Genomic DNA, 26,620 nt, shown 5'->3' on the forward strand with positions numbered 1-26,620 from the left:
AGGCAGTTTATACATATTAGAAAATCCCAGGAATCCCAGAGAACCGCATGCAAGGTACATTTTTCAGATGAGTAAACTGAGGCCCAAGGAACAAAGGGCACAGCTTCAGCTCAGGGCCGGGGACTTGCTGCTGCCATGGGCAGTCTTTCAGTAGCACACTCCTAAGGGCATGAAATGTCTTTCTGGGATCAGTGTTTGGGAGTTGTGTATCCACTGTGGTCCTATGGTTCCTGGGAGAGGATGCTAACATTTGCCTTTTTCTAAAGCCGGGTGAGCATCTTGGATAGCATGATGGGCAAGCTGGAAATGTACGCCAGTCACCTGGAGGAAGTAGTGGAGGAGCGGACCTGCCAGCTGGTGGCAGAGAAGAGAAAGGTGGAGAAACTCCTGTCCACCATGTTGCCAAGGTATTTAGGAGCAACGGTGGGCAGGCCAAAACAACCTGAAGTAGACGTTCCATTGTTCTTTTTTCTAAGAGAAGATCAAGCTTTGTAAGAGGGGGCCAAGCAGGGGGAGAAGTAGATGGAGGGAGGGATTTAGGAAGGATATATGTATATGTATATGTATATGTATATGTATATGTATATGTATATGTATATGTATATGTAGATGTAGATGTAGATGTAGATGTAGATGTATGTGTGTGTATGTGTGTGTATGTATGTATGTATGCATGTATGTATGTATGTGCATAACTTGGCAAGTCGATCCACCTTGTTAATGAAATTACAAGCAAACTTCTCCAAACCACAGAAATGGAAGCGTGGTTTATATGGAAAGGGTTGAATGCAGCAACAGGATATAACCACTAGATGGCAGGCTAGCTTCATGTCTTGCACTAACACCTATGAAACCTTTCTTTGCCTAGTTCAATATGGCATCAATTAAAAAAAAAAAAAAGCTTTGACTTTGGTTCTTTTTCCACCTGTGCATCCTCTCAACTCCAGATAGAAGCATTTACTTTTGAAATGCTTGTACATTTGCATGTCACCCAAAGAGTGGGAATGGGGTATATTTATTTATTTTCTTTATTTCTTTTCAGATAGGTCTCAGTCTGTAGCCCTGACTGCCCTGGAACGTATTGCGTAAACAAGTTAGTCTTTGAACTCACAAAGATCCTCCACACCTGCCTCCTGAGTGCTGAGATTAATGGTGCATATCTTTCTAGAGCAGTTGCTCTCAACCTGTAGGTCGTGACCCCTTTGGCAAACCTCTGTCTCTAAAAGTACTTATATTCAGATTTGTAATGGTAGCAAGTTCACAGTTGTGAAATAGCAATGAAAATTATTTTTATGGTCAGATACCACAACTCAAGGAACCATATTAAAGCGTTGTGGCGTGAGGAAGGTTGAGAGCTGCTGCTCCAGAGCATAGGGGATTGAATGCACCCACAGAGAGAGAACAGTTGGTTGAAGTAAACACATTGCTTTGTGGAATGTGAGCTGTTGCACTCATTTTCACACCGCACACCAAGTCTTTACCACGAAACTATACACGCTCCAGAAAGGAATAAGATGTTTGCAGTGAGAGACTCTTTTTAACGAAGCCATTAATGTGTGACCTGTCCCCGACCTCCACCCTCTCCTGCAGTTTATAGTAACCACTTGAAAATCTCTGTGGAGAAAATGCCAAAGTGAATAAACGCTTGTCACAAAGCCCCTCTATATGGCAAACTTAATAAGTAAACCTAGCCCACCAAAGCCTGAGGGCCTGCAGAAGGATCGACTCAGCCAGGAGCCTTGGGAGCAGAAATAACTCTCAGCTGGTTAAGATCTACCCTTTCTCCGATTTCAGCTTCGTTGGAGAACAGCTAATAGCTGGAAAGTCCGTAGAACCAGAACATTTTGAGTCTGTCACCATCTTTTTCTCTGACATCGTGGGATTCACAAAACTGTGCTCTCTCAGCTCCCCCTTGCAAGTGGTGAAGCTCCTCAATGACCTGTACAGCTTGTTTGATCACACAATACAGACCCATGACGTATACAAGGTGAGCTGAGATTCTCTGCACCGTGACGCAGACGACTTATCCACTGTCTCCAGGCCGACTGAGGACAGACCACATCATGGTTCCTCTCAATGCATGGCAGAACCCTGATATGTTAGTTCTCTCTGTCTTCTTGGGAAGGGCCTTGATTAGTCACCAATGTAAATGCTTGTCTGTGTGGCAGCTGCAGATGACTCAGTCACTAAAGCTTGCAAGCTGGAAGACTTGAATCTGATCCCACATAGAAATAAGCAGGGCCTCGTGGTCATAATTCTCAGCCCCATGGAGGCAGAATTAGGTAGATTGCTGGGATTCTATGGCCAACCATATTAATTGGTGAGTTCCAGGCCAGTGAGAGACTCTGCCTCAAAAAAACTAAGGTGGACAGTGACTAAGGGAGGACAACTGAGGTTTCCTCTGGCCTCCATGCACACTGTATTGTTGTGGATATCTTTTCCCCACCCATTATTTTAATCTCACCAAAAACATGTTGGAAAGGAGGTGTTGGACAGTACTGATCGTGTGTCTTTCAGATCCTGGGAAGTCAAAGCTGTTACCTTTAGATCCTTTGTGGATCTCATTTTTGTTGGTATGATGCAGGCTAAGGGGGAGATGGCAAGTATGGCCTGTTATTTACGAGGGCGTGTCTATACATGCTCCCCCAGAGTGAGTAGAACACAGAGGAGGACAGCAAAAATGGTGATGATGTGACTTTGTGTGTGTAGTGGTGATGTTGCTGCCCAGAGGGTTGTTAGACCTCTTTGTGGAGAGGGTCAGACCATGGTTAGGGAAATATTGGGTGTACTGTGTGCCTCCACATACCTGCTAGGCAGCCTTAACTGTTCCCAACTGTACACAACTTACCCATGATCCCATGACTCTGCCTCTACTTCTATCTATGTCCTGGGACTGACAAGGTTTGGAGGACAGTGTGGCCATGTCCCTGAGTGACAGACACTCAGAGGGCATCTCCTAGTATTCTCCACAAATGACAGCTATTCAAGGGTGAAAGGATGGCACAATGTGCCTTTAAGAGCTCATCTCTACTCCTGTTCTGCCTAGGACAGTGTCTCCTGGAACTTTTCTTCTGGCACTCTCTCCCCAGGGGCACTTGGCGTGGGTGGCTATCCAACTGCATTGTATTTATGAAGTTGGTTCTCAGGAGAGGAAAAGTGGTCTTGAAGCCAAGTTAGACTTGTTGAGTAATTGACTTTTATAATTTTTGGGTCAGCAGAAGGTAATTGTTCCCATCGGCAGTATTCCCACTACTTTACTAATATAGAATCTTTCTATAGGCTTCTAGGCATCAGTTACTTCTATGACAGTAAAGACTCTGGTTTTATTAAGAGAGCTGGTATAGAGGAACACAGATTAGTGATACAAATGTCTATATGTATGTGAGTGAATTAATTGAATGGTGTGCATCTTTGTGTGGCATGAAGACATTTTGGATTGGCTACTATGGACTCCACTTGAGAGATCCATGCAATCCTTCAGGACTTACCCAACTTGTACGTGGCTGCTTGTCTAACTGGTTCTGACTCCGAACTAGGGAAATATAGTACCAGGGTTATCAGGACTTAGAGGTGCAAGTAATGGCTGTGGGGAGCAAGAATGCTTGTGGAGGAACCTGAACAAGAACAGACGTGTGAAGAAATGCTGGATTTGGGTGGAGTGGAGATCAGTGAGTGACAAGCTTTGGGGTTTGAGGCCTCAAGAGAGGGACTGAGAATGGGGGTCTTCTTGTGCAACCCTATCTCCTCCTTTGTTTAGTGCCTCCCTCATGGAAACCTAAGGATGCTGTGTTGTATTTTTTCCAGGTGGAAACCATTGGCGATGCCTATATGGTGGCCAGTGGGCTTCCTATCCGAAATGGAGCTCAACACGCGGATGAGATTGCCACCATGTCTTTGCATTTACTCAGTGTCACCACCAACTTCCAGATTGGGCACATGCCTGAGGAGAGACTCAAGCTCCGGATAGGCCTCCACACAGGTAGACAGAACTGGTGGCTAAGACAGAGGGTCCCTGCCTGGCCACAGGTAGCTCCGGGCTTGAGCCCTGTCTGAGGCTTTCGGGAACACAATCATTAAATGGTCACAGTACCAAGGTACCGCAGAATGCATCTATATTTCCGGTCTGCTGAGCTGCATGCCGCAAATAAGGATGCATAGAATGTCTGGGCTGTTTTAGAACATGAGGCAGGCAGAGTGCGGGAGCCATGATGGGCTACATTTTCTTCATGTGTCCCTTTTGGTGTTCTTTTGCTATCTTTTTTTTTTTTTTTTTTTTTTTTTTTTTTTTTTTTTTTTTTTTTAGTGGTCAAACTCATGTGTTTATGACTTGAAGATGAGTAAACCCTACTTGGTTTTTTATTACCTTTTTGGGAAAAAAGCCTTGAGGGAGTCTTGCAACATAGCTGGAGTTGGCCTCCAATTTGCAATCTTCCTGCCTCAGCCTCTCTGTAGGTGCAGGCTCATGTCTTGATACCTCTTTGGGAAAATGATTCATGGTTTCCTTTGGCATGAGGTCCCCACTCCCATGGTCCTACTATCCAATGGAAAGCAAATCTGTTCTCCAGCCAGAAGCGATCCCCCAAGTTTGTGCCACTGTGGGCTTTGATACATCTGCAGTCCATAAGGAATGTGGTTAAGGTTTGACTTGATTTCTGCAGGAAGTGTGTGGGACCCAAAGATACTTTGCAGGCACTGGATGATCCATAGTGCTAGGCGCCGCTCCAACGGGCGGGCACTTAAATAAATACTTGTCAGATGAACTTTCTCTATGGACTTGATGGCCTGTGTGGAACCCAGCCGTGAGGAAAACAGGCAGTTAGACCCTTCCATTCTTCCCCCCTTAGGTCCTGTGGTCGCTGGTGTGGTGGGAATCACCATGCCCAGGTACTGTCTTTTGGAGACACTGTGAACATGGCCTCCAGAATGGAAAGCAGCAGTTTGCGTGGGTATCGTTTGCCTCACTCTGTGAGCACAGTATCCCTGTCCCCTAGCCCTGTCTTTGATCAGTGGGTATTTTTAGAAGGCTCATTTGCATTTTGTCTCGTTTTCCATCTGGAAGATAAGATCACTATTCCCAGGAGTCAACTTGAGCACCAGTTCTGTAGACAGTGATGTTTCCTCCTGTGCACACAATGGAGCTGCTGCTGCTGCTTCTTCTTCTTCTTCTTCTTCTTCTTCTTCTTCTTCTTCTTCTTCTTCTTCTTCTTCTTCTTCTTCTTCTTCTTCTTCTTCTTCTTCTTCTTCTTCTCCTTCTCCTCCTCCTTCTTCTTCTTCTTCTTCTTCTTCTCTCTCTCTCTCTCTCTCTCTCTCTCTCTCTCTCTCTCTCTCTCTCTCGTATGTATTTTTCTCTACAGCTCTCCACCTTATTCTCCATCTTGATTTTTGAGTCAAGGTCTCCCTGAAGCTGAAGTTCCCTGACTGACTGGGCTAGGTGACCTGTGAGCTCTCAGAATTCACCTGTCTCCACTTCCCAACGCTGAAGTTATAGATATACACCCACACCCAGCTTTTATGTGGGTGCCGGGGATCAAAACTAGGGTCGTTATGCCTGCAAAGCTAGCATTTTATCTAGCAGGACTTTCTCCCTGTCCTTAACAAACCTACCCATAATGAAAGCATATAAACGCAACACACACATTAGAGAATATTGGCTTTTTTTCTGCAGTAAACATGTAAATATTTTAGGTTTTGGGGGCCATATAGTCTCAGTTGCAACTACTTAATTCTGATGTTGTAGTTCAAGGGTAGTTTTAGAAACATGTAAATGCCAGATCCAGTTCCACACAAATAGTGGGCAGACTAGCCTGTGAGTAGCAGTGGTTCTGTCTCTGATGTATATATATTGTGTGTGTGTGTGTGTACGCACACACACTATCTCTGAATTAAAACATGGAAAAATATTCCTCAGTGGTTTAAGTTTCAGAGAACTTGAGTTGCTATCATTTTGAACGTACTGATTGCTCCCAATGTATAAGCACCCACACAGCTACCTCATTGACAAAGTTAATTAGCCAACTTTAAAACACATGTCAACCTATCCTATCAGTGTGTAAGGAAAGGTTTGCAGTAAATCAGGAAGCTGGCTGCGTAGGCAGGCTCCAAATCTGTTCCACCTGCACCGTTGGTCATGGTAACATTTTCAGTAGTTTGTCTTCAGTTCATCCCACGAGGTGGAAGAAGCCCAGTGGGCCTCCATTTATGGGGATCACCAGCTTGCAGAATGAGCTGGTTCTCCGTGTTCCTAAACCAAACACTAATTCATTAGTATCTTACCAATTTACCAATGCCTGGGGAGCTGAAGGTCCCAACCTATGTGTCCCAGACACTGGATATAATTTGTACTTTAAATTTGTCTGTCTGTCTGTCTGCCTGCCTATCTATCTGCCTATCTATCTACCTATCTAATCTATCTATCTATCTATCTATCTATCTATCTATCTATCTATCTATCTATCTATCTATCTATCTATCTACATACCTAACTAGTCATGATGTAGTTAAAACTGGTCTTGAACTCCAAGTCCACCAGCTTTTGCATCCCATGGCTGGGATTATGGTACCCAGCTATGTGCTTTGTTTCATGAGAAGTTATAGAAAACAAAGAATGAAGCTATGTCAGCCCCTTCTTCAAAGAAGCCCCTGCCCACCGACTCTCTCCCAGGGACAAGATGGTGATTAGCCAATGTCTGGTTTCTGGCAGCTCTCCGGATTCATGTTTCTCAGAGCACTGCCAGAGCTCTTCTAGTAGCAGGAGGGTACCATCTTCAGAAGAGAGGCACCATTTCAGTCAAGGTAAGGCCAGCTTGACCCTTTTTTACCTTCCCGGTCTATGTCCTTGATAGACATTGGCTGTCTGGGTAGGGGTGAAAACTTTGAAGAGAGCAAACAGCTAAGGGTTTGGGTTGTAGGCCAGTGCTTGCCTGGCAATTACGAGGGCCTAGGTTCATTTCCTGGGACTGCCAAAGATGGAGGCCTTGAGAAGGAATTAAGGGAGAAGAGAGTGGCATCACTGTGCAGGAGCATAGTGCCCTGTGGATAGCAGCACTGCAGAACCGTCTTGGGATGATTACCCACCCCTCTCCGGTCTCACTGGACCACAAATACAGACAGAGGTGCAGTGGCAATGCTGAACAGTCAGGCTCTTACGTACACTTGTGTGTGAGGTGCTTTTCTTGGTCCCCAAGTTGCACTAAAACACCAGATTTTATTAGATTTTTAAAATTTCGTGGGGAGGGGGCCACGAACTTTATTCTTTGCAGGCCTTTCCACCGAAGAGCATGGCTGACTGATGGCCCATGGAGTCGTCAGGATTTTGTATATCAAGTCCTTTATCTGTAAAAGAGATGGGTCTGGCTGCCTATCCAAGCAAGCCAGACCCATCCGAGCTTCCCTGTCAGCTGTTCTTCTCTTGCTCACCAGACACCTCCTTCCCTTCCCACAGGGCAAGGGAGAACAGACGACCTTCTGGCTAAAAGGCAAAGATGGCTTCGCTGTCCCGCTCCCCGAGTTTACTGAGGAAGAAGCCAAAGTTCCAGAGATATTGTGAGGCTCTTTCAAGATGTTTGTAGAGCCCCACTAATGTTTGTGGGTATCCTCTTGGCGGGGAGGGGAGATACATCTGACATTCCTCTTCCTCTGAGCAGTTGTAGTACTCGGCAATGAATCGATGTCCCACTAGATGGTGCTGTCTGGTGTCCCATTCTGTTCCAAACTTTGCTCCCAGACCCCCAGCTAGTGTGCATTGGAAGCGGAGGCCAGAGGGAACTCATTTCCAGGCATGGCCAGTCACAGAGGTTTTTAGCCTCACAACTAATGGATTTGCCTAAAACCGATTTCCTCCTGGGAGAATATGGCCTGGTCAACAGCCCGCCATACCTTACTCCTTGCTACACTTCTTTCTCTGTACCTTATATGTCCCCAGCCTAGATGGCTGCTTGTGAATGCACAGAGCATTTGTATAACATGCTGGCCCCGAGACATTTTGATCTCTTGAAATACCAAGAAATGAGGAGGTGGGACCCAGTGAGGCCAGTTAGTTTTTTTTTGTGGCTGGCGTGCACTGTGGAGATGTTCTTGCGTATACTGTATTGAGAAACAAACTACCTTTTGTTTTATGGGGATCTGCCATTTCAATATTTACAAAAAAATGCTTGGTACAATTCTGGCCATTCTTCACAACCAAGGACAGCCTTCCCGGTATCAGCCCATCTTCAGAACCACTCTTGAGTGTTCCCTTGGTTTCTTCCCCGAGGTACTGACTAATTTCTCTGACCTTCGGATACTTCCTCTCCTTGGCATAGTTCTGGTGAGAGGCTCTGCTTGCCTGCAAAGTCTTCAGTGTTAAGGGATGACCATCTTAGATGGCCACCTAGGAGGAGGGAAGGCAGAAAGCATTTACATACGGAGTTTCTCCCCCTCCAGCATGGAGACAATGGGTCCAGTCCATCTTCTTGTATCTCCTACATTCCTCCCTTGTTGAGCATCATGGCTTCTTGTCCTAAGCACTTTGCTCCATCATGAAACAAAACAAACCATAATCACATAGGCAGCGCTTAGACCAGCCCCTTTACATCCATTTGTCCATCTGTCTGTTCGTCCACCTGTCCATCCATCTACTCACCCACCCATCCGTCTATCTCTCTAACCCCCATTTACCTACTAATCCACTCAACTATCTATCCACCCATGTGCCAGTCCATTTGTCTACCCATTCACCATCCATCTGAGAATTTTATGACCTTAAGGTGCATGCATTTCTGCTGTGCTAATGGACACACTGGACGTGTGAGAGTTTGAAACTTTCTTTCATCTCTATCTTGCAGTTTAATTGGACAGAGACATTTTAAAAAGCAATGATGCAACATTAAGGACTAGCAAAGCTGCAAACAGAAATGAAACAACCAAATAATCTAATGTTATAGTAAAAGGGCATTAGGAAATTCTATGGGGCTCCAGAGTTGGGGTTGAATAAGGTAATTGTTTACTATTGTTCCATCTTTGTATTCGTATCAATGAGGTACATTTGCTTCTAGCCCAAGCCCATCTGTTTGCTTAAATTATATTAAATAATAGACTTTGTTAAATCTGGCCTCATTTAATATTATAACATAAACATTTGATATCCAGACCTGTACATGCCCACAAAACACAGTAAAAATACAGACTCAGACACTCGCACGCACACTTCAACTGTATTCCTACACACACACTCACACACACACATTCACACATACACACTCACACACACACTCACACACACTCACATACACTCACACACACTCACACACACTCACATACTCACACACTCACATACACACACACACTCACTCACACACACACATACACACACATACATTCACAAACACACACTCACACACACACTCACATACACACACTCAAGCACACGCTCACACACACACACACTCTCACACACTCACACACACTCACACACACACACACTCTCACACACTCACACACACACTCACACACACATACACACTGGATAAATCTACACATGGGGGAAGAGGAGAAGAGAGGGAGGAGGGGGAGAGAAATGGAAAGGGAATGGGTATTACAGCTAGGAGCAGTTTCTTCCAATCTGTATCTATGTTGTGTGTGTGTACTAAGGATACCTAAGGGATTATGTATGTTTCTTTTCTGTGGATATAAGCTTTATGTTTAGTACAAGTTAAAATTTACCACAGACATTACATGGAGGTTGCTTTCTCTTAATCCCTACCAGAACCCTAAGGTAGAAAGAAAGGGTTACTAAACCCTGTGTGGGCCTATCAGTTAAACTGAACACATCTATTCACTGGCAAGAGAGTGGGGTTCCACAAGCAGGGCTTGCCTGCCCCAGGTGATTCTACCCGTCCAATGTTAGCCATGCAAGATGGCTACTTCCTTTGCCTCTTTGTAAACCCCTGTGCTGGAGTGTTTGAAGTAAGTGATTGGAAGTTTGTGGAATGTGGAGTCTAGGAAGTCTCCACACCTTTGGAAGAACCCTGGGGCTGTCTTCTATCATAACATATGAACACCATACACTGTAGTCACAGGTTACTTATTCCAGACATTTTATTTAGTCCATAGCACCGGGTTGAAATACAAGCTCATAAATCATGATGATGGTTTTAACATTGTTTTACTCTGACAGCCAAACACCTATGTACTTGGCTTTATGTATGCTTCCTAAGAGTTCCTGACTAGGATCAATAAAGCATGTTTTCTGTAATTCTTGGCTACAACTAACTCCTACTTTACATCAGGAAGTGATCCCAAACTGATTGGAGCACCAGCTAGGTACCAAGTTTAGACTGCGCGGAACCACCGTACTCTACCCTGTGGCTAAACAAACACAATTTCTGAGTTTATTTATGCAAGTTGTAAAAGGATCAGCCAACTGTAGATATCAAGACCTCTCAAGGGCATTAAATACAGAGGGACCAACTGACATGTGATTTCAAATGCCAAGTATGCAAGTGACAAAGAAAAAGAGACTTAGCACACGGTCTCTCCTGTCCTACCTCAGCTAATGCTCTCACAGGACTGGTATGTTCAGTTTGCTTCTCAGGGCCAAAGTGACCCACTGACACTGGTGTGCTCCGGGTCCCAGGGATGGTTAGTTCTGAGTGTGCACTGCCATGTGATGTCACTGACTGAATGTGCATGACATTTCTGACGAGTGGTTGCTTCAGTCCCCACAATCGCACGTGAGCGAGTTGGAAGTAGACACAGGCTTGGATGTTTTCAGTGAAGGTGAAATGCTGTCCACCATCCTGACGGGAAGACTTCCAAGAGCACACATGAGGCTAGGGAGTGCACAGGGCACCACACGTGTGGGGAAGATCGGTTCTCATCTCAGAGAACCTGGACTCCGCCAGTCTTTCCACTCTCGTGCAAATACATTTCACGCAGGCAATGCCACACTCTTACACGAAATGAAGGAGGGCTTTTCTTTGTTCACTGTCTGTTTCCTATTTATTTGTGACTAAAGAAATATGATCACTCATAAGGACAAGGCATTTACACCAACCTAATGATTATATCGATTTAAGAAACCCTATAATAAAAGTAGACTAGTACTAGCGGCTGGCTCTCAAGAACCCGCTTCTCATCCATTACAGAAGTTTGAGCAAATATATTGTGTTTAACTTGGATTTCCACATCGTGGTTTGAAGACTGGGACCTCCTGCCTAGGGGGGGTCCATGCTGATCCTTAGGATGCAGTGACAGAGTGCCTGCTGGATAAAAGCTGGCTATTCCCGTGGATTCTGTATTTGACATTGATTTTTGCGGTGACGGTCTGTCCCTGTCTCCAAATGCTAAGCTGCGTGTGATGGGTGTGTCTTTTATAAGGAAGGTAGCTTTCAAGTGCTGCTCTAATTTGAGCGGAGGAGAGGAGGCTCCTGCCCAGCTTCATGGAGAAGATTATCAGGATCTAACTGCCACAGGAAGTATGACTCCAAGGCAGTGGATCACCAAATTCACATACACACGCACACACACACACACACACACACACACACACACACACACACACACACACACATCATGGGACACGTATTTGGCAAAGGGCAGCTCCTGGCTCCCCAGCAATGCAGTCAGTCTTCTGTCCATTCTTTCTGGCAGCACAATAAATGAATCTGTCACAGTTCAGGGTGGCCGTGGAGAGAGCTGCTGCAGCTGCCAGCTACCTCCTACAACACGGCCCAGGTCCCCAGCATCAGGACGAGGTGGAGAAGAACATCTGCAAAACAGTGGGCCAGAGAGGGCACTGAGAAACAGCTGTCTGAGGCAAAGAGGAACGGAGCCAGGCTTAATGCAATGAGGCTGTTGTAAAGCTCCCAAATTGTATACATTTGTTCATTCCCTGGGGCTTGCACGGTCCACTCCTGCCAGGACAGAGGCCCTAACAAGTAAGCATGCATTGTGGACCTTTGGCAAACAGACATCTGACTCCTCCCCTAAGAAGCTCCCCTGGCTGCCTGCTCTGTCACTTCCCCCAGCCCTCGCCCATGACCTTGTCTTGTTCGCTGTGTTGTTTAGTGATGAATTATAATTAATTCACAGAGTACCACGTTTGCTAGGGACACTCGTAGCCCAGTTTCCCAGAGGAAAGCTAAGCGTGGCAGGCCGAGGCTCTTTCTTATTGATGTTACTCCATTAATGGACAGCAGAGTCATAGCCAGGCCTCAAATATTTGCTTAGTGAGCAGATGATCTGATCAGAAATCATATTCTCCAAATTCAGGAATTTAGGAAGGCCACACGGTGTTGGCTCTGTTCAGAGGGTGACGTGAGGTCTGATGGTTCTTCATCCATTTGAAACAGGTCCTCCCTCTCAGGTCGAAGGCCGGCTGTTGTGAGGCCTCTTCACCTCTGCCCCCAAACCCCCGCCCCTACTCAAGTATACTCAAAGATGTGTATTTTTAATGACAGATTTCGATGGGGCCAGAGTAAATATCTCTAACACACACACCTACTTTACAAAAGCATTGCCCCAGGACACTTCTCAGAAGTGCCTCTTTCCCTTACCTGAGAAGTCACAGAGACCGGAAAACCCTCTGCCTGGAGTGAGCAAAGAGAGGGAGAGAGAGAGAAAGAGAGAGAGAGAGAAAATGCTGGTTGAAGAAAGGCACAAAGGAAGCATCAGATTTGTGGCTGAGCCACAAACTTGACCACATCCGACCCCCTTTAGATCATAAGCTGCTGCCTTTCAGAGGAATCACCTCCTGGGGTTTACAAGGACCTCCCCTAGGGCATCATCTCCTTGGCTCTCTAAAGCAGGGGCTGTTAAATGTTTTGGAGAGCACTAAATAATTTTAGTACCTAGCATTTTTTTCCTTTATGCTTTTGGGCAAGGTCTCACTATGTATCCCAGACAAGCCACAAATTCACTCTCCTCCTGCCTCAGCCTCCTGAGTGCTGGGTTACAGATCTGTGGTACCACACCAAGCATGGCCTCAGTGTACGCTCACTGAAGTATGACTACACCTGCAGGAACATGTGTCCCCTCCGTCTCTGTGTTCTAATGAAACTTTAGAGACACCGAGATTTTTAACTTCATTGAATTTTCATGCACCGTGTCTTCCGCTTTCTTTTTGGTTTTTAGAACCACAGGAAAGCATACAGAACGTGAGCTAGTTTGCAGGACACGCAAAATCAAGAGGCGGCTTTCGGACTTAGCCCTGGTCTGTGACTGGCAGTTGCGCTTTGAGGTACAGCGCCAAAGCTCACCTACCACTCGCAGCATCCTCCAGGCCACACTGACATTTTCCAAGCATCTGTAGCACCTGTGCGATTATCATTTTGTTGTTTTGTTGTTTTTTATTGTGGGCACACGTCTGCATCTCCCTGCCCACTGGATCCCTCAACATTCCCCTTTCCCTCTGTGGAACCACTTTTCTCCTGACTAGAAGGTGGAAGCCTGGTGACAGGGTCTCTGTGAGTCTTGTTCATTTATGGGACTCAGCGCTTGGCCAGGCCTGGGGTAAGGCTTGCTGACGTCCCTAGGATACTTGCATTCCTGCCCTGTTGTTCACTACATGATCAGTTTGGAAGCTCAGCTCAGCGCATTCTAATTCCTCAGGTGCGTTTGGGTTTGGCCTCATGAGACGTTCAGGGGAGTCCACAAACCTCATGTCCTTGCGTCCACACGATCAGACCCCTGCCACTCGCCACTGGAGGAGCCCGCGAGTGCTGTGTCCACAGGCACGCCTGGTTTGACAATTCAATCAAAATGCTCAAACCTGCCGTGCCTGTGGACACAGCCCAGAGAACACATGACTATTGGGCAATCAGCTTACTCCGTAGGGACAGCTCCACAACCAGGACACCCCCTGTCTGGTCACGTAGCATGCGTTTCCGTTTGTCACAGTTCTGAAGACCGGGAGGAGAAATGAGAAAAACCAAAATGAACTTCAAGGAGTCAAAGTCCCCAGTCACTACATAGCAACTGATACCTAGAGTACACGCCACGCCCACACATGCATGCGCCCACGCACGCACACACGCACATGTGCACACAGGCCTAGAATTCATTGGCTGTCCAGGCTAGGGAATCCTGGGGGAATAGTTCATTAGAATTCCAGTGGAGGAATGGGCACTGTACCTTTCTATAAGCTTTTACTGTTAACGCAGAAATACAAGAGGATGCTCGAAAAGTAAGTTCTGCTTCATTTTCCTCTGTTAAAACTGAAACTCCAGTGACCATTCTTAGATCAAGCGCTAACTGGTTCTCCCTGTCCCCGCCCTGCACTCTGGTTCTCTCCTCTCTTCCTCCCTGTGTTCATAAGCATCTGTTTTCCAGCTATGCGAGTTTACGGAAGGAGAAAATCAGCCTCCTTCTGTAGTTCCTCCAGGCCACGTGGGCTGGCAGCCTCTTTAGAAGTGCAGACCTCGGAGGTATCCAGTCCCTGAGGAGGTGTTCAAAGCTCAGCAAACCCCAGAACCACGGGGTGTTGGCTCTCCCCTCTGTGTCGTCCGCTGTGACCCAGACACCCAGCATTTCTCTGAAGATAGGTCCCATCCAGACCGCAGTCACCTGTCTTTACAGTTCTGCCTACGTCTTGGATTCCTTTACCCTTCTGACTTTTCAAAGCATTTCCATGCCTACTATCATCTCCATTTTCATTACACTGTTCTCTGACAAGGGACTGATGACCCTTACTCAAAGAGGATGAAATTGGCACCAGTGGGACAAATGACGCAGACCAGGCTGCTAAGTTTTGGTAGCAAGGTGGACAGGTCTAGGCCTTCTACCTCCGCACCCTGGACCCACAATTCCCAGGTCAAATCCAGCTCCTCCACTATCAGCCTCCCCCAGGGGGGGGTTGTAATGTCTTCCTTTTGGAGCCAGGACTCTCACCACTGGGCAGGAGAGCTTCTCACTGTCGCAGATGAACGTCTCACAGTGTAACCAAACCTTGGATAGTTTGGGGATGTTCTGGAACCGGAAGGCATTGAATTGGAAAGTGGCCCTGTGGTCCTTGCCATTCTCGTGCACGAGGACGGTTTCATCGGTGGAGCAACTGGGATACACAGGGGAAGGGAGAGGGAAACGTTACACTAGAGAAGGCCGAAAAGGCTCTAAGGCGAAACCTCACACAGTGCTCGTTCTGCTAGATGTGAGCAGCTATCTGTCCTTTCAGAGAACTCTGATCTCTAAGTGTGAGGTCGGCCGCAGAGCCGAGAAAGTGGACATAGTCGTTCCATCCTAAAATAGAGGGGAGTGGCTTACGAGAACCCACGAATCTGCTAAGTTGAAGCCCTCTCCCACAGAAGCAAATTCTCCAAGAGATAAAGCCCTCTTCATGACTGGCATATGGAAGACCCCAGGGTAGCACAAGGGAAGGACCTCCATGGTGGGTGGGAATCCTGTTTTCAAATGTTGCCATGGACACCTAGACTTGAGCCACACCCACCAGTTATCTCTGTGTATATTATTAGGTTTTGCCTGAAGTTGGAGAAAGGAATTTATGTCCCATCAATCACATGTATAATAACTTTAGTAAAAAAAATACAGTCATATTTTTTCATACATGATCTAGTCAATGACTGGAAAGAGATATCTAAATGTATGTTTGCTGAGACAGAAGGAGGGCCTTAGAAATGTCATCTCAGAATACTCTCTCAGAAGTCATGAGGGAGAAACAAAGGTTGCGCCTTCCTTTCTGGGTCAAGGGTCAGAGTTATTTCTGTTTGTTGTGGCCTCAACAGAGACGGGGCTGTGAGAATTTTCCAACTTACAAGGATCTAGCGGGATTGTTTGGTCAATGAACCTGAGATCCTCACCTAAACTCAGACACGAAACCTTAAAATAGCTCTTGGCTGCCAGAGTGCCCTAGGCCTGGTGTCAGTCGGTGGAAAATACTGTAAGAGGAGCTCTCTGATGGGGGGAAGGGAAGGCAAATAATGGGCAGGCATACATGCCTTGGCACAAGCTGTGGCACCTGCCTCTTGGTGACAGCTACCCCTGGTTGCTTGGATGGTGGCAGCCTGCTGGGTGGGCAGCCTACATCGGCAACCCCAGTGCCCCACGTGGAATTGCCCCTTGAGAGAGTGCGCTGTTGCAGGTGTGCTCATGTGTTCAGAAAATACCTGGCAATGTACCTACTGCAGTGACTATAGATGCTTGCAAACTGGGGTTCCACCAAAACGATCCGGTCTGACCAAAAGGTTTCCTCCCAAGCCACAGTGAAGGACACCGGGACACACTGGGTGCACCGCTCGGCCTTGACTCTGCCAAGAGTGGCACTTACCCCTTATTGATCAGCTGCCATTGCAAGGGGTACATGAAGTCAGCCGAGGGGGTGGCCCAACAGCTATTCAAGACTACTTTAAACCTGGGGATAAAACATGGTATCACTGAGAGCCACTCTTGTGTTCAGAGACATCTCAAAACCGAAGTCCGTTGGCTGGTCTTTTTTTTCCTTAGAAAATAGACACGCAGAGAAAAGGAACTCACCGAACACTTAGTCCCTTGGCTTCTACTCCTGCAAACAGATCCGAACCGATTTCAGATGTTTCCAGGACGAAGGGAGCTTCTTTCTTGGTGGAAAACTTGGCATTCTTGGGAAGGAAATGGGGGCATTAGGTCTCGTGACCTCTCAGAGCGAGACATCGGGTCTGGTGGGAGCAGACATACTGAGATGGGATAGAGAGGGAAGCAACCCAAGGAACGAATGCACGAGACCATAGAGAAAACTCTAGAGCCAGAGAAATTGAACTTCTGAGGATGCTGATGCTATCTTAGAAGGGTTAAGGACATTTGCCGGTCACTGATGACAACGAACTTAACAGATGGGAAAATGATGGGGCCCAAGGAGGTGAAGACAGGATTCCTGTGATTTCACAAATCACTTAATGCTCTAGTCCCTCACTACCCCTGACTCTCCACCCCTGCACTTTGAGCAAATGGTCACCTGGGTTTGCGAGTTTGTGACTTGATTAACGGTGTGGTTATCGATTGACGTAAGTCACCAATTTCCTGCAATGCGTCTGGGTATCGTTCTATGTATTTGGATAGTTTCTATGTCAAGATACCCTGTGCATTGAGATATGATATTTGTGAATGACGCAAGGTATTCTAGCAAGAGAGAAAGACAAAAGAAGTAAATTGCACAGCACATTAGACTAGTATGTCGTATATAACGTTAGAAACCACAAAAATAATAAAAATGGGTTGGGAACATGAGGAAGGGTAAGCTACATTTAGTGTGTGTGTGTGTGTATGTGTGTGTGTGTGTGTGTGTACATGAGTGCATAAAGGTACACGTTTGTCTGTGCACATGTATGTGGAGGCCAGAGGCAACCTCTGGTTTCATTTCCTCAGGAACTGTCTACTTGACTTGAAGACAGGGTCTCTCATTGGCTCAGAACTCACCAAGTGAGCTAGGCTGGCTTGCAAGTAAACCACAGGGACCTACCTCTTTCTTCCTCTCCCAGAGTGGGATTACAAGTGACGTGACGTTGTGCTTAGCGTGTTTGTTTTTAGTGAGGGTCTGGAGATTGACTTCAGAAGCTCATTTTTGCAGGGCAAGCACTTCACTGACAGTTTTGAAAAGGGCAACCATGAAGGCCTCATTGAGGAGGAAGCATTTGAACAAGGCTTGAGAAAGGTGAGGAAGGTGAGGAAGGTGAGGAAGGCTGGGGCTGTGTAGCCACAGCAGAGAGAATGCATCCACAAGGGGAGGTCCCGTGGCTGACAGGACAGCAAGGGGCCAGGTATGGAGAAGGTTTGGGAAGTAGAGGAAGGAGCAGGGTATGAGATCCCAGGGCTATGATTAAGGAGAGCAGGCCCTGTTGAGTGTCTCAAAGGCTCACTAGTGCTCAGAACTGGCAGGATCTACTCCCTGGCCCAGGGACTAAATCTACCATCTTGAGATAATGTTCAGGGAGTTATTAGGAGTAACAGCTGTGATTGGCTTCCTCAAAGGCTGCACCTTCTCCACTCTGTCAGTCTCCTTTCAGTTCACTTGAATAAGACCCTAGTGTTAGACCTAGTCTACTCTCTGGTGTTAGCCATGATAGAGGCACTGGCCCGAAGGGCTAAGATCCCAGGATAACCCAGGCACCCCTTGACTTGAGACCCAGGAGAAGGGACTTAGTCTTTGGGACTCTGTTTCTTCATTCCTATGAGACGGGAGTAGAACAGAAACAAAGAACACAGGGTAGGTCTTGGCCTCCCATGGGTCCAGCACACGAGGCTTTGTGAGGAGACTCCAAGCCCCTATCTTACTTTATTCTACTGAAGCAGGTCCAGCCAAAGCTCCCACATTCAGCCACCTAGGAGCTGTCTCCCCCTCTTTCCATCTGTCACGACTCTGTGCTACATTAATGGCTGCCACAATTAAGCAATAATGTTCCCAGTTATAAGCGACTTACTTGCATAGCATGCAGCTAAAGTGACAGCTATTTGGTGGCTTTGAAAGTATTTTTGGTATTGCCTAAAACTTATAAGATTGCAAGGGACATTTCCACACATGGGAACTAACTTGGGATTGGCAATTTAGTTCCCAAGTCTCCGGAGAGACATTTGTGTGAAATCTTTTTCCTGGCGATCAGCTGGTAGAGTGTGATCTCTCTACTGGTTGAGCAATTGTCCAAATTTCCATCAAAGGGAAGGATAGAAATGGGACTTTCCATTTCTCATAACTACAGTGATGTTTCTCCCTCCCTCCAACCCTCCATTTTTAGCTTGCTTCCCCCTCCCTTCCTGGATCTCTCTATAAAGCTCTGACTATCCTGAAACTCACATGTAGACAAGGTTGGCTTCAACATCCCAACAATCCCACTTCTTCCCCTCAAGGGAGTTTACAAATCCAAGCCACCATGTCTGGCACCCCTACTTTCTTTTTCACATAAAACTCAGAGACCTGTCCTCAGACAACTTTACCTTAGTAAGCTGGTACACACCAGGACAGTTTATCTTCCCATCCTTAAAAGCAGAGAGACCACACAAACTACTTTTCTGCCCTACAGGATGGATGGATCTGTTGAGAAACCATGTTCCAGAATTCCTTACCTTGACTGAAAGGCTGTCTTAGAACTAACTAGTCACCCAAGTTAAGTGCAGGTACGCCTCACGGAGCAGAAGTTCATCTGGGAAAATTTTGTAGCTGCTTTTGTTCACAGAGGAGAGATAATGGTGAAAGGAAACTAGTATCAAGTGAATAATTCTAAAGGGGACACATCCCTAGAGTATCCCAGAACCCAGATGCTCACCTGTGGCCTACCATGTCTCTTTACCATGTCTCTTACCAGCTTCTTGGAAGACTAGAATAAAGCATTTCAGTTCTGGGTCCCCCTTTGTGACAGGGGCACTGACCACCCAGCTTGTGGTCACAGGAAAGTGGCTGGGTTGGCGGAGGAAGCAGTGAGAGAGACAATGTTCTACTTAGAGAAGATGGGAGCTCTTGGGAGAGGTGTGACCAACATCATTCCATGGAATTATTTCAGCAGACAGAACCAAAGCAAATAGAAGTTCGGGGGCAGGGTCAGATTTTACAAGATAATCTGAAGCACAAGGCCCAGCTCACCTGAAGCACTAGAAGAGTTGGAGTGACCGCCCCTCAGTGACAAGCGCGGTGGACTTCAGGTGGGAAATCAAGGGTGGTCAGCTCTGTAGTTTGCTCTGATTTAACTTTACCGTTTGCCTATGTCTGCCCCAAGCCATTCCATTTCCTTTGCATCACTAGGAAGGCTGGGCAGCACTGCTTCCGTTTTAAGACGTTGGCCTAATCTCACACTGACATCAACATTCCTCTCAACACTTCTAGGGCAGCAAACACTTCGAAGAACGCTCAGAGTGTCCATGTGAAATCGGGCCTGGGTCTTCACTCACGAGAACAGTTGTCTTCGTGGGTACTTACCAAGTTCACACTGACTACCCCTAAAGATGACTGCATGGAATCTTCCTAACAGTTCTAAGGCGTACATGTCAACAGAGTTCTTACTTCATGGGTGTGGAGATGGACGTGCAGGGGGGTGCCTGAACTTTCCCAAAGTTGTTTAACTAGTAAGTGGTGAAATCAGGCTTCGTGGAGTGTCTCTCACCCCCCCCCTTTTATACCCACAAGGTCAGGCTCTGTCTGTAAACAAACAACCTTCCTTTGTCTTCATGTGGGAGTCATAACTTTCCCTTGGGAAGATCAACTGTGGGTCCTTGGCCAAAGTGAGTGGGGAGGGGTGGACAGAAAGGACACAGTGTGCATGCAGAGTGGGAGGAGTGTATTTGGGGGCTCAGGCTCTGGGCTTCCCAGAATCTTAAGCAATTAGCAGTGTGTCGGTTCCATTGTTCTATGTAGGACATGGTCCTGTTTCTGGTAATTTGATGGAAATATATGCAAAGGGGAAGTTGTTGCCTTGGAAACACCCAAGAATGCCCTCAGAGTGGAAAAGGGAGAAAGTGGGGGGGAATTCAGGAAACTGGACGGCCCAGAGCGGGAGAGAAAACAGATAGATCCGAAGCGTCTGGGCAGCAGAAGGTGTGCTTTGATGAAGTCCATGTGTCCTGGAGGGGTTCTGACAGTGAGATTTTTGGAGACACCTAACTTCATTTCTAGACAATTCAGAAAGTCGTTTCTGCAGTTCAGAGGATGGGCTGCTGGTGAAGGTTGATTAACTGATTGACTGATTGATTGATTAAAGAATATGTTCCTTTTACTTCTGAGGTTACATTCACGCCGGAGACTCAACCCTGTGTGGTTGATGGTGGGGGATGAGATTTTAAAACCCTGACCTGTATCACTAAGTATTGTAAACGTTCTTAGGATCGAATCTACAACCTTATCTCACTAGAGTAACAACTGCTAGCTTCTGCACAGAGGCTGTAGTAAAGACTGTAGTTCTTCTGTGGGAAGCTGTGTCACCATGGTTACATCATGCTGGGTTACCCACACTGCATTGATCCCTACAGACAAGTCAAGTGGCCCTGTGGGATTTCTTGTCTCTGGGGCAGCCACTAGTGATAGGAAGCCAGGCTAGTCTGGATTTTAAGGAATCTTGAAGCGTATACATTCCTAGTGATCCTTCTTTAACAATAGATTTTAAAAAGACAGAAATACTTGAATCCCAAATTAGACACGGCCTTTGCATGTGAAGGGCCCTGGCCCTGTACACCATGCTTTTTGCAGGCAGAATCTCAGTTGGGGAATCTCTGTTTTCCCTACATGCTTCTCTGAGGCATCTGGTCTTGGGCAAACATCTCCCTTCCTTTGGTTGCAAAACGGACTAGATTATTTTAGGATTCGTCTAGACTAATCTAGCAATTAGATGAATTCTGAGGGGTTGGGGGAGGGTGGGTAATGGCTTCCAGGCAATAGGTGAAGCAAGTTCAGTGTTAGTGAGGTTTCAGATGGGGTGCTGTTCTCTCTTGCAAAATGAAATGGGTCAGATGCTCTCCCTCTAAGGACACCTCCTGGGCTCTAATGGTCTGCACAAAGGTTTGCGTCTCTGCCTGTATCTCCCTCTAGGCAGCCGGGCCAGTATCCCCTCTGCGTGCCCATGTCCTCATTGGAAGCTACAGCTTAAAAACAAAGTGTCCTTTCTAATGGGAGAGCAGCTGGGCTAATGGCCAACGCGTATTCAGTTTCTCTGGAGCACTTAATTCTGAGAGAGCCGACGTGTGCCTTTAACGGCTGATGTCAACACAGACAGCAGATCCAGTCAGATGGTGAGGAAATCTTACTGTAAGGCTTAAGGGAGAAAAGAACTAGGTAGGCAGAGGCTAGCCCTGAGCCTTGTCTTTAGCTCTGGCCTAGTCAGGGAATTCAATGCTTCAGACTAAATTCTTTGACAGTGAATGACAAATGAGTCTCTGGAGGGAAATGCGGTGGAAATCAGCCTTGATTAAGAGTCAGACACCGGGTGCCCTACTGTCTGCTCAGTGACCTTGCCTTAATGAAATGGGAAAGTTGGCCACACCTGTGCTGTCCTCTTCAGCCTACGAAGTGAACCTTCTCTTGAAGCTATGCTAAGGCACTATGCCACCTTGGAAACCCTGGAACAGGGCTCTGCCCAAATACCAGGAGAGAGCAACTCCCGTGGAAGTGCCCTGGAAAGAGGCCACAGACGGAGAAGGTAGCCTGGACTTACAGTGTAGAAGTTGAGGGACAACTGGCTTTCAAATGTGCCCATGCTCCCGTTCTTGACATGAACAGTGGCCACTCTGAAAAGGGGAGAGAATTTTGCATAAGGACTGAAACATGTCTGATTGACAGGGACTGTAGCATCCTCACAGTAACCAGCCCTCCATCCCCAGAGAGGCTTACCTCTGGTCAAAGGCAGCCTGGTTCACCAAGTAGGTGGAGTGGTAGGTGCAGGAGAAGGAGTAGTTGACAGGCTGGTTCTTCACAATCACGGTGCTGTCGTTGGACACGATGTGGCTATAGAAGTGGTAGATGGGAGGCTTGTACTAGGGGAGGAAGAAGGCACTTAGGGTGTACACTGCGGCCCATGATGGGACTCAGGATTCTGGGAAAACTGGTTGACAATGAGTTGGTAGGATAAAAGGCCAGTACAAAACTGGGCGTGGTGGTACACGCCTGTCATCCCGGCACTTGGGAAGTGGAGGGGTGCTCAGGGATTCCAAGCAAGTTTCAGCTACATAGTGAGTTTGGGGCCAACCTGGCCTACATAAAACCCTGTGTTGAGATATAAAACAAAGCACTCCCCACCCCTAGTGAGGAGACCTAAATGTTTATCACAACAATAGAAGGCATTCTTTGTGAGTTGAGGTGAAAATCTTTGCCGAGTTCTAGAATCCCTTCAGTGAGGTCTCTATATGCGGAGGAAAAGTCTGGATATTCACGAGTCTATGTATTCTGACCGAGGACCTGCATTGAGAATCTCCGTTCCCAGCCTCAACTTTTTAAACCACTCCTCCTCCATGCCCCATGAACGTCTTTGTCTATTTTCCACTCTAGATCGTAAGTCTGTAGTCAAAACGTCCTTTAACCATAAAGCGCTAATTGTGGAATTCTTTCTCCTGGCAAGTTGGTCTCAAAGCTCACTGTTAGGACTATGAACATTTGCTTTAAAGTAAATGGTCTGAGAGCATGGGGAGGGAGACGGTTTCTACTTCACTTCACCGGGGTGCATTCACATATAGCGTCCTGTTCACCTCACCCAGGACTCTCAGCTCTATGGGACAGCTCACAGACAGATTCACTTTCTGTCATGACACTTGGGAAGAAGCTGGTCCCTTAGCATTCGGGGTTCCCACCATGGGTGACCCGCATGACCCTGCTTAGGAACCAATTATTCTCTGAGTCTGATTCCTAGTACTTTCCCCAAAGCTCTTAACTGTCACTTCCAGTCTTGGGGGAAAGATGGCTTGCTGATTTGGGATGAAAATGTCAGATGTAAAGTGAGAAAAGTGCTTCGTTCTGACAAAGACGGAAGCTTTGGCACTACCCCCACTTCCCAACAAACTGGAAGAATCAAGGTCAAGTTCAAAGAGTATTCTGGGGCCTGCACAAACACAGGGACCTGAGTTTGGATCTCTAACACCCAGATAAAATACTGGGCACGAGGCACACGCCTGTAATCTGAGCACTGGGAGGCGGTGATGGGAGAGCCCAGGGGTTCTCTGGTCAGCCATTCTGGCCAGATCAGCAAGCTCTGGGTTCAGTAGGAGACCCATCTCAGGAGGTGTGGTGGGGAGAGAGGAGAGACTAATGTCAGTGTCAACCTCTGGTGGGTCCACCCGTGTATGTGGCAGGAACAACGGCACACAGAGAGCCATCTAAACCAGCTGAGAGAAAGGGGCTTTAGTCATTGAGCCTCCTGGGAAATTAAAGCAATGGGGCTGACTTTGGAAAGTATTTGGAGCATTGGGCATCCTCTTACGGACGGTCGGCAGCAGACATTTCACTCTGCTGTCGTCCACTCTGGTGTCACGGTTCTCCCTTCTGCTTAAGCACTTCTGCCCTGGCTGGTTTGGCCTTACCTCTGACTGGGTTCCACAGTAGGACTTGTTCTTGGGTGACAGATCTGGGATGACGAATTGGTAGTAGCCACCTTCATGGACCCCATTGTAACACAGTCCCCCGAGGGCCAGCTGGTGTACTTCCCATCCGTAGGGACACTCGGGGATTTTAGTGATGATGGTCTTGGGGTAACAAAACACAAGGATGACATCTGGAAGAGGTCACATGTGCTTGAAATCAGACGCGGTCAGTGTCTCGGTGTCACACAGCATCCGCCAGCTGCGACGAGTTCTCCCATACTTTGGTCACTGAAAATTTCCTTTTGTAACTCACGAAAAATATACTATTATCAATATTTAGTGCTTCTTTCATGGGATCCATTTATTATGGAGCCAATGATCTTTCTAGGGCCTCATGCTTGCAAGGCAAGAGCTCCACCACCAAGCCATAGCCCCAGCCCTAAAACTTTTACTCAATTTTTTAGAGACTCCAGCCCTGAAAACCCAGACTGATGCATGTATCCCAAGGAGAATGAGACGTCTTATAATTTAAAATCCTCGCTGAATTATTAGGTGCTCAGCGTTGCAAAAATATTGTTTAAAGACACATAGCATGCATTGAGTGGTTAAACACTTTTTAAGTGACATGTCACATGGAAAGGGGAGGAAACATCTTCTAATTTGCGAAAGAGTTGGCTTACTCAGCAAGTGTTTGCTCCTGATGGGGAAAGTCTGATCGGCACTGGGGGCCATTTTTACCCTTTCCTAACCAAGCCATCATAGCGTTCGGATCACAGCAAGTTGGAGACTAGGGGTTCCCTGTCTGAGAAAGCAGGGGTAGCATCAGAGTACCTGCTTTATTCGGAGTGCATGATTTCGCCGAGGCTTCCGCAAAGAGGGCCAGCAGAACGAAGGCCCTGGCCACCATGGTTCCTCTAGAGCCGATCTCTGCCAGGTGCCCAAACCGAATGGGCCAAATGCTCACCTTCCTTCCAGGCCCCGGGCCTCAGTGGTCCTGTATTGGAAATATGAAGGAAAAGTTAAAGTCAAGGTAAGATCAAATTATCATACAATCTTGTGAGGGAATTTCCAAGGGAGCTCGGTGACGCTGTCCTGAGGTTGTACCACTGGGGATGTCAGCGTCACGGGCGGCGGCTCATGTTCCTGCCTTTCTCATTCTCTCTGGACTGTAGATGCTGCTGCCTCCCGGATGCTCCCCAAATCTCTAGCCCCTGTCCTATTTCCGCCTTATATATCTAGAGGGTGTAAGAGAAACCAGCTCCCGATAAGTCACAATGAGCGCACATTATCCATGACAGGGGAATAAAAGGGAGCCCGCACAGAAGGCCGATGGAGCTCGGTTACCTCCGAATCTGATTTCCTCTCCTTCGCAGTCAGGCGCCCCACCCCCACCCTTTACAGCCTCAACCAGGACTGGAGAGGGAAGCTGGGCTGTCCCTTCTTGTACTAAAAAGCAGCACAACAAACAAACAACTTTCTGATGGGGGACAGGTCTTTCTGTACTATTCAGGTAGTAATTCTCTTCCTTTGTATTATCCCCCCCCACACCAACCTTTCTTAGTTTCCCCTTACAGAGGGGAGTAGAATTCTGAATCTGACAGGATTTCAGTGCAACATAGTTACATTTCGGCCAAGCACAATCTAGGTTGTGTTGATATTAAAAACAAACAAACAAACAAAAAAACTTAAAGATTACTTTTCTCCATGTTTCCTGATGTCTATAGCTTCCTCCTTAAATACAACTTTAAATTGCAAAGCCTTTAGGTGTTATTAGTCTTTCCAAACAATGACCTGGGATCACCCAAGCCGACTTTGCTCTAAACAGCATAGGGGATGCTACTCTGGTGGGAGGTAGAGACACACCCCGGGGAGGACATATAATTTCATGTTTCGGTGACCTCAGGACGGATCTAACATCTACATATAAGTACTATAATAAAGTTGACTTATTATGGCGTCCAAGGATTAAGGAAAGAGCTCTTGAGGAAGTCATTAATTTTTTTCCTAGGACTCAGCTTCCTTGTCCGCAAAATGGAGGCCATCACCCTGGTCGTACCCCAGGGGGTGAGCAAGGAGATGAAGGCGCTTGCCAAATGTCGAGACACCAGACTCACAAGTGTCTGTGTGAAGGCAAATAGAAGTTTCTGGCAGCATGCTCCTGCCCTGTGCGTTGGGTTGCGTTCTCTTAAAGTCAGTCGCACACTGTCTGTCTTGATAATGCACAAGACACGTAGTTTGTAAATATGAGTCAACTGGGGTGAATAGGGTGGGTGGGCAGGCTGAGTTAAACTATTTTAACACTGGGATGGAGTTCAGTGTAGCCTGAAAACAGCAGCAGCAGCAGCAGCTCCCGTGCATCCATACACGTTCTCACACGTGTGAATTCCGAGTTTCTTTTCCCCGGGGGTGATTTCCCTTCCCTGCTTTTCATTAAACGTTACAGGGCCCTGATGGTAAGTATGGTGGTTCTGCTTTTGGCCCTAGAAGACATGGGTAGATTAGAGGTTGCTTTTTCTTTCCCTATCTGGGAACTAGTGGGGAGTGCAGTGCAGAGAGCAAGGTGATTGTGTCCTTGGGGTGTAGGAAGGGAGAAAGGAAGAGCTCCCCTGAGCTTGAGGAAAGGAACAGGAAGGCCTAGGACAGATGCTCAAGGCAGCCTGGCTACCCAGAA

At 47.0% G+C, this 26,620-nt stretch overlaps 2 protein-coding genes across 2 annotated transcripts in view; one reads left to right on the plus strand and one right to left on the minus strand.

Annotated features, from left to right (window-relative positions):
• The window catches only part of LOC116893845 (guanylate cyclase 2G-like), a 41,398-nt gene extending 33,785 nt beyond the window's left edge, over nt 1-7,613 (plus strand). The window contains 7 exon segments of the mRNA XM_032895564.1: nt 267-407; nt 1,795-1,987; nt 3,805-3,979; nt 4,845-4,889; nt 4,892-4,942; nt 6,701-6,792; nt 7,442-7,613. Of these exon segments, the coding sequence (XP_032751455.1) occupies nt 267-407; nt 1,795-1,987; nt 3,805-3,979; nt 4,845-4,889; nt 4,892-4,942; nt 6,701-6,792; nt 7,442-7,546 (802 nt within the window). The 3' untranslated portion in view covers nt 7,547-7,613.
• Nucleotides 7,614-9,968: 2,355 nt separating this feature from the next.
• Nucleotides 9,969-24,985, minus strand: Tectb (tectorin beta). Its single transcript, XM_032895566.1, has 10 exons — nt 24,781-24,985; nt 23,950-24,140; nt 22,271-22,413; nt 22,095-22,167; nt 16,465-16,568; nt 16,259-16,342; nt 14,866-15,028; nt 13,805-13,877; nt 12,534-12,566; nt 9,969-11,746 (listed from the first exon to the last, which is right to left on the minus strand). Exons 1-10 carry the CDS (start codon nt 24,854-24,856, stop codon nt 11,697-11,699), a joined length of 990 nt encoding a protein of 329 aa, XP_032751457.1. The 5' UTR covers nt 24,857-24,985; the 3' UTR covers nt 9,969-11,696.
• Nucleotides 24,986-26,620: the final 1,635 nt, after the last annotated feature.

Source organism: Rattus rattus, chromosome 2, assembly GCF_011064425.1.
Source record: "Rattus rattus isolate New Zealand chromosome 2, Rrattus_CSIRO_v1, whole genome shotgun sequence".
NCBI lineage: Eukaryota > Metazoa > Chordata > Mammalia > Rodentia > Muridae > Rattus > Rattus rattus.

Coding starts and splice junctions, on each gene's coding strand:
- Tectb (XM_032895566.1), bottom strand. CDS start 24,856: ATGGTGGCCAGGGCCTTCGTTCTGCTGGCCCTCTTTGCGGAAGCCTCG. Junction 22,414..23,949: donor ACTGTGGAACCCAGTCAGAG/GTAAGGCCAAAC, acceptor TTCCTCCCCTAG/TACAAGCCTCCCATCTACCA. Junction 22,168..22,270: donor CAGGCTGCCTTTGACCAGAG/GTAAGCCTCTCT, acceptor TCCCCTTTTCAG/AGTGGCCACTGTTCATGTCA.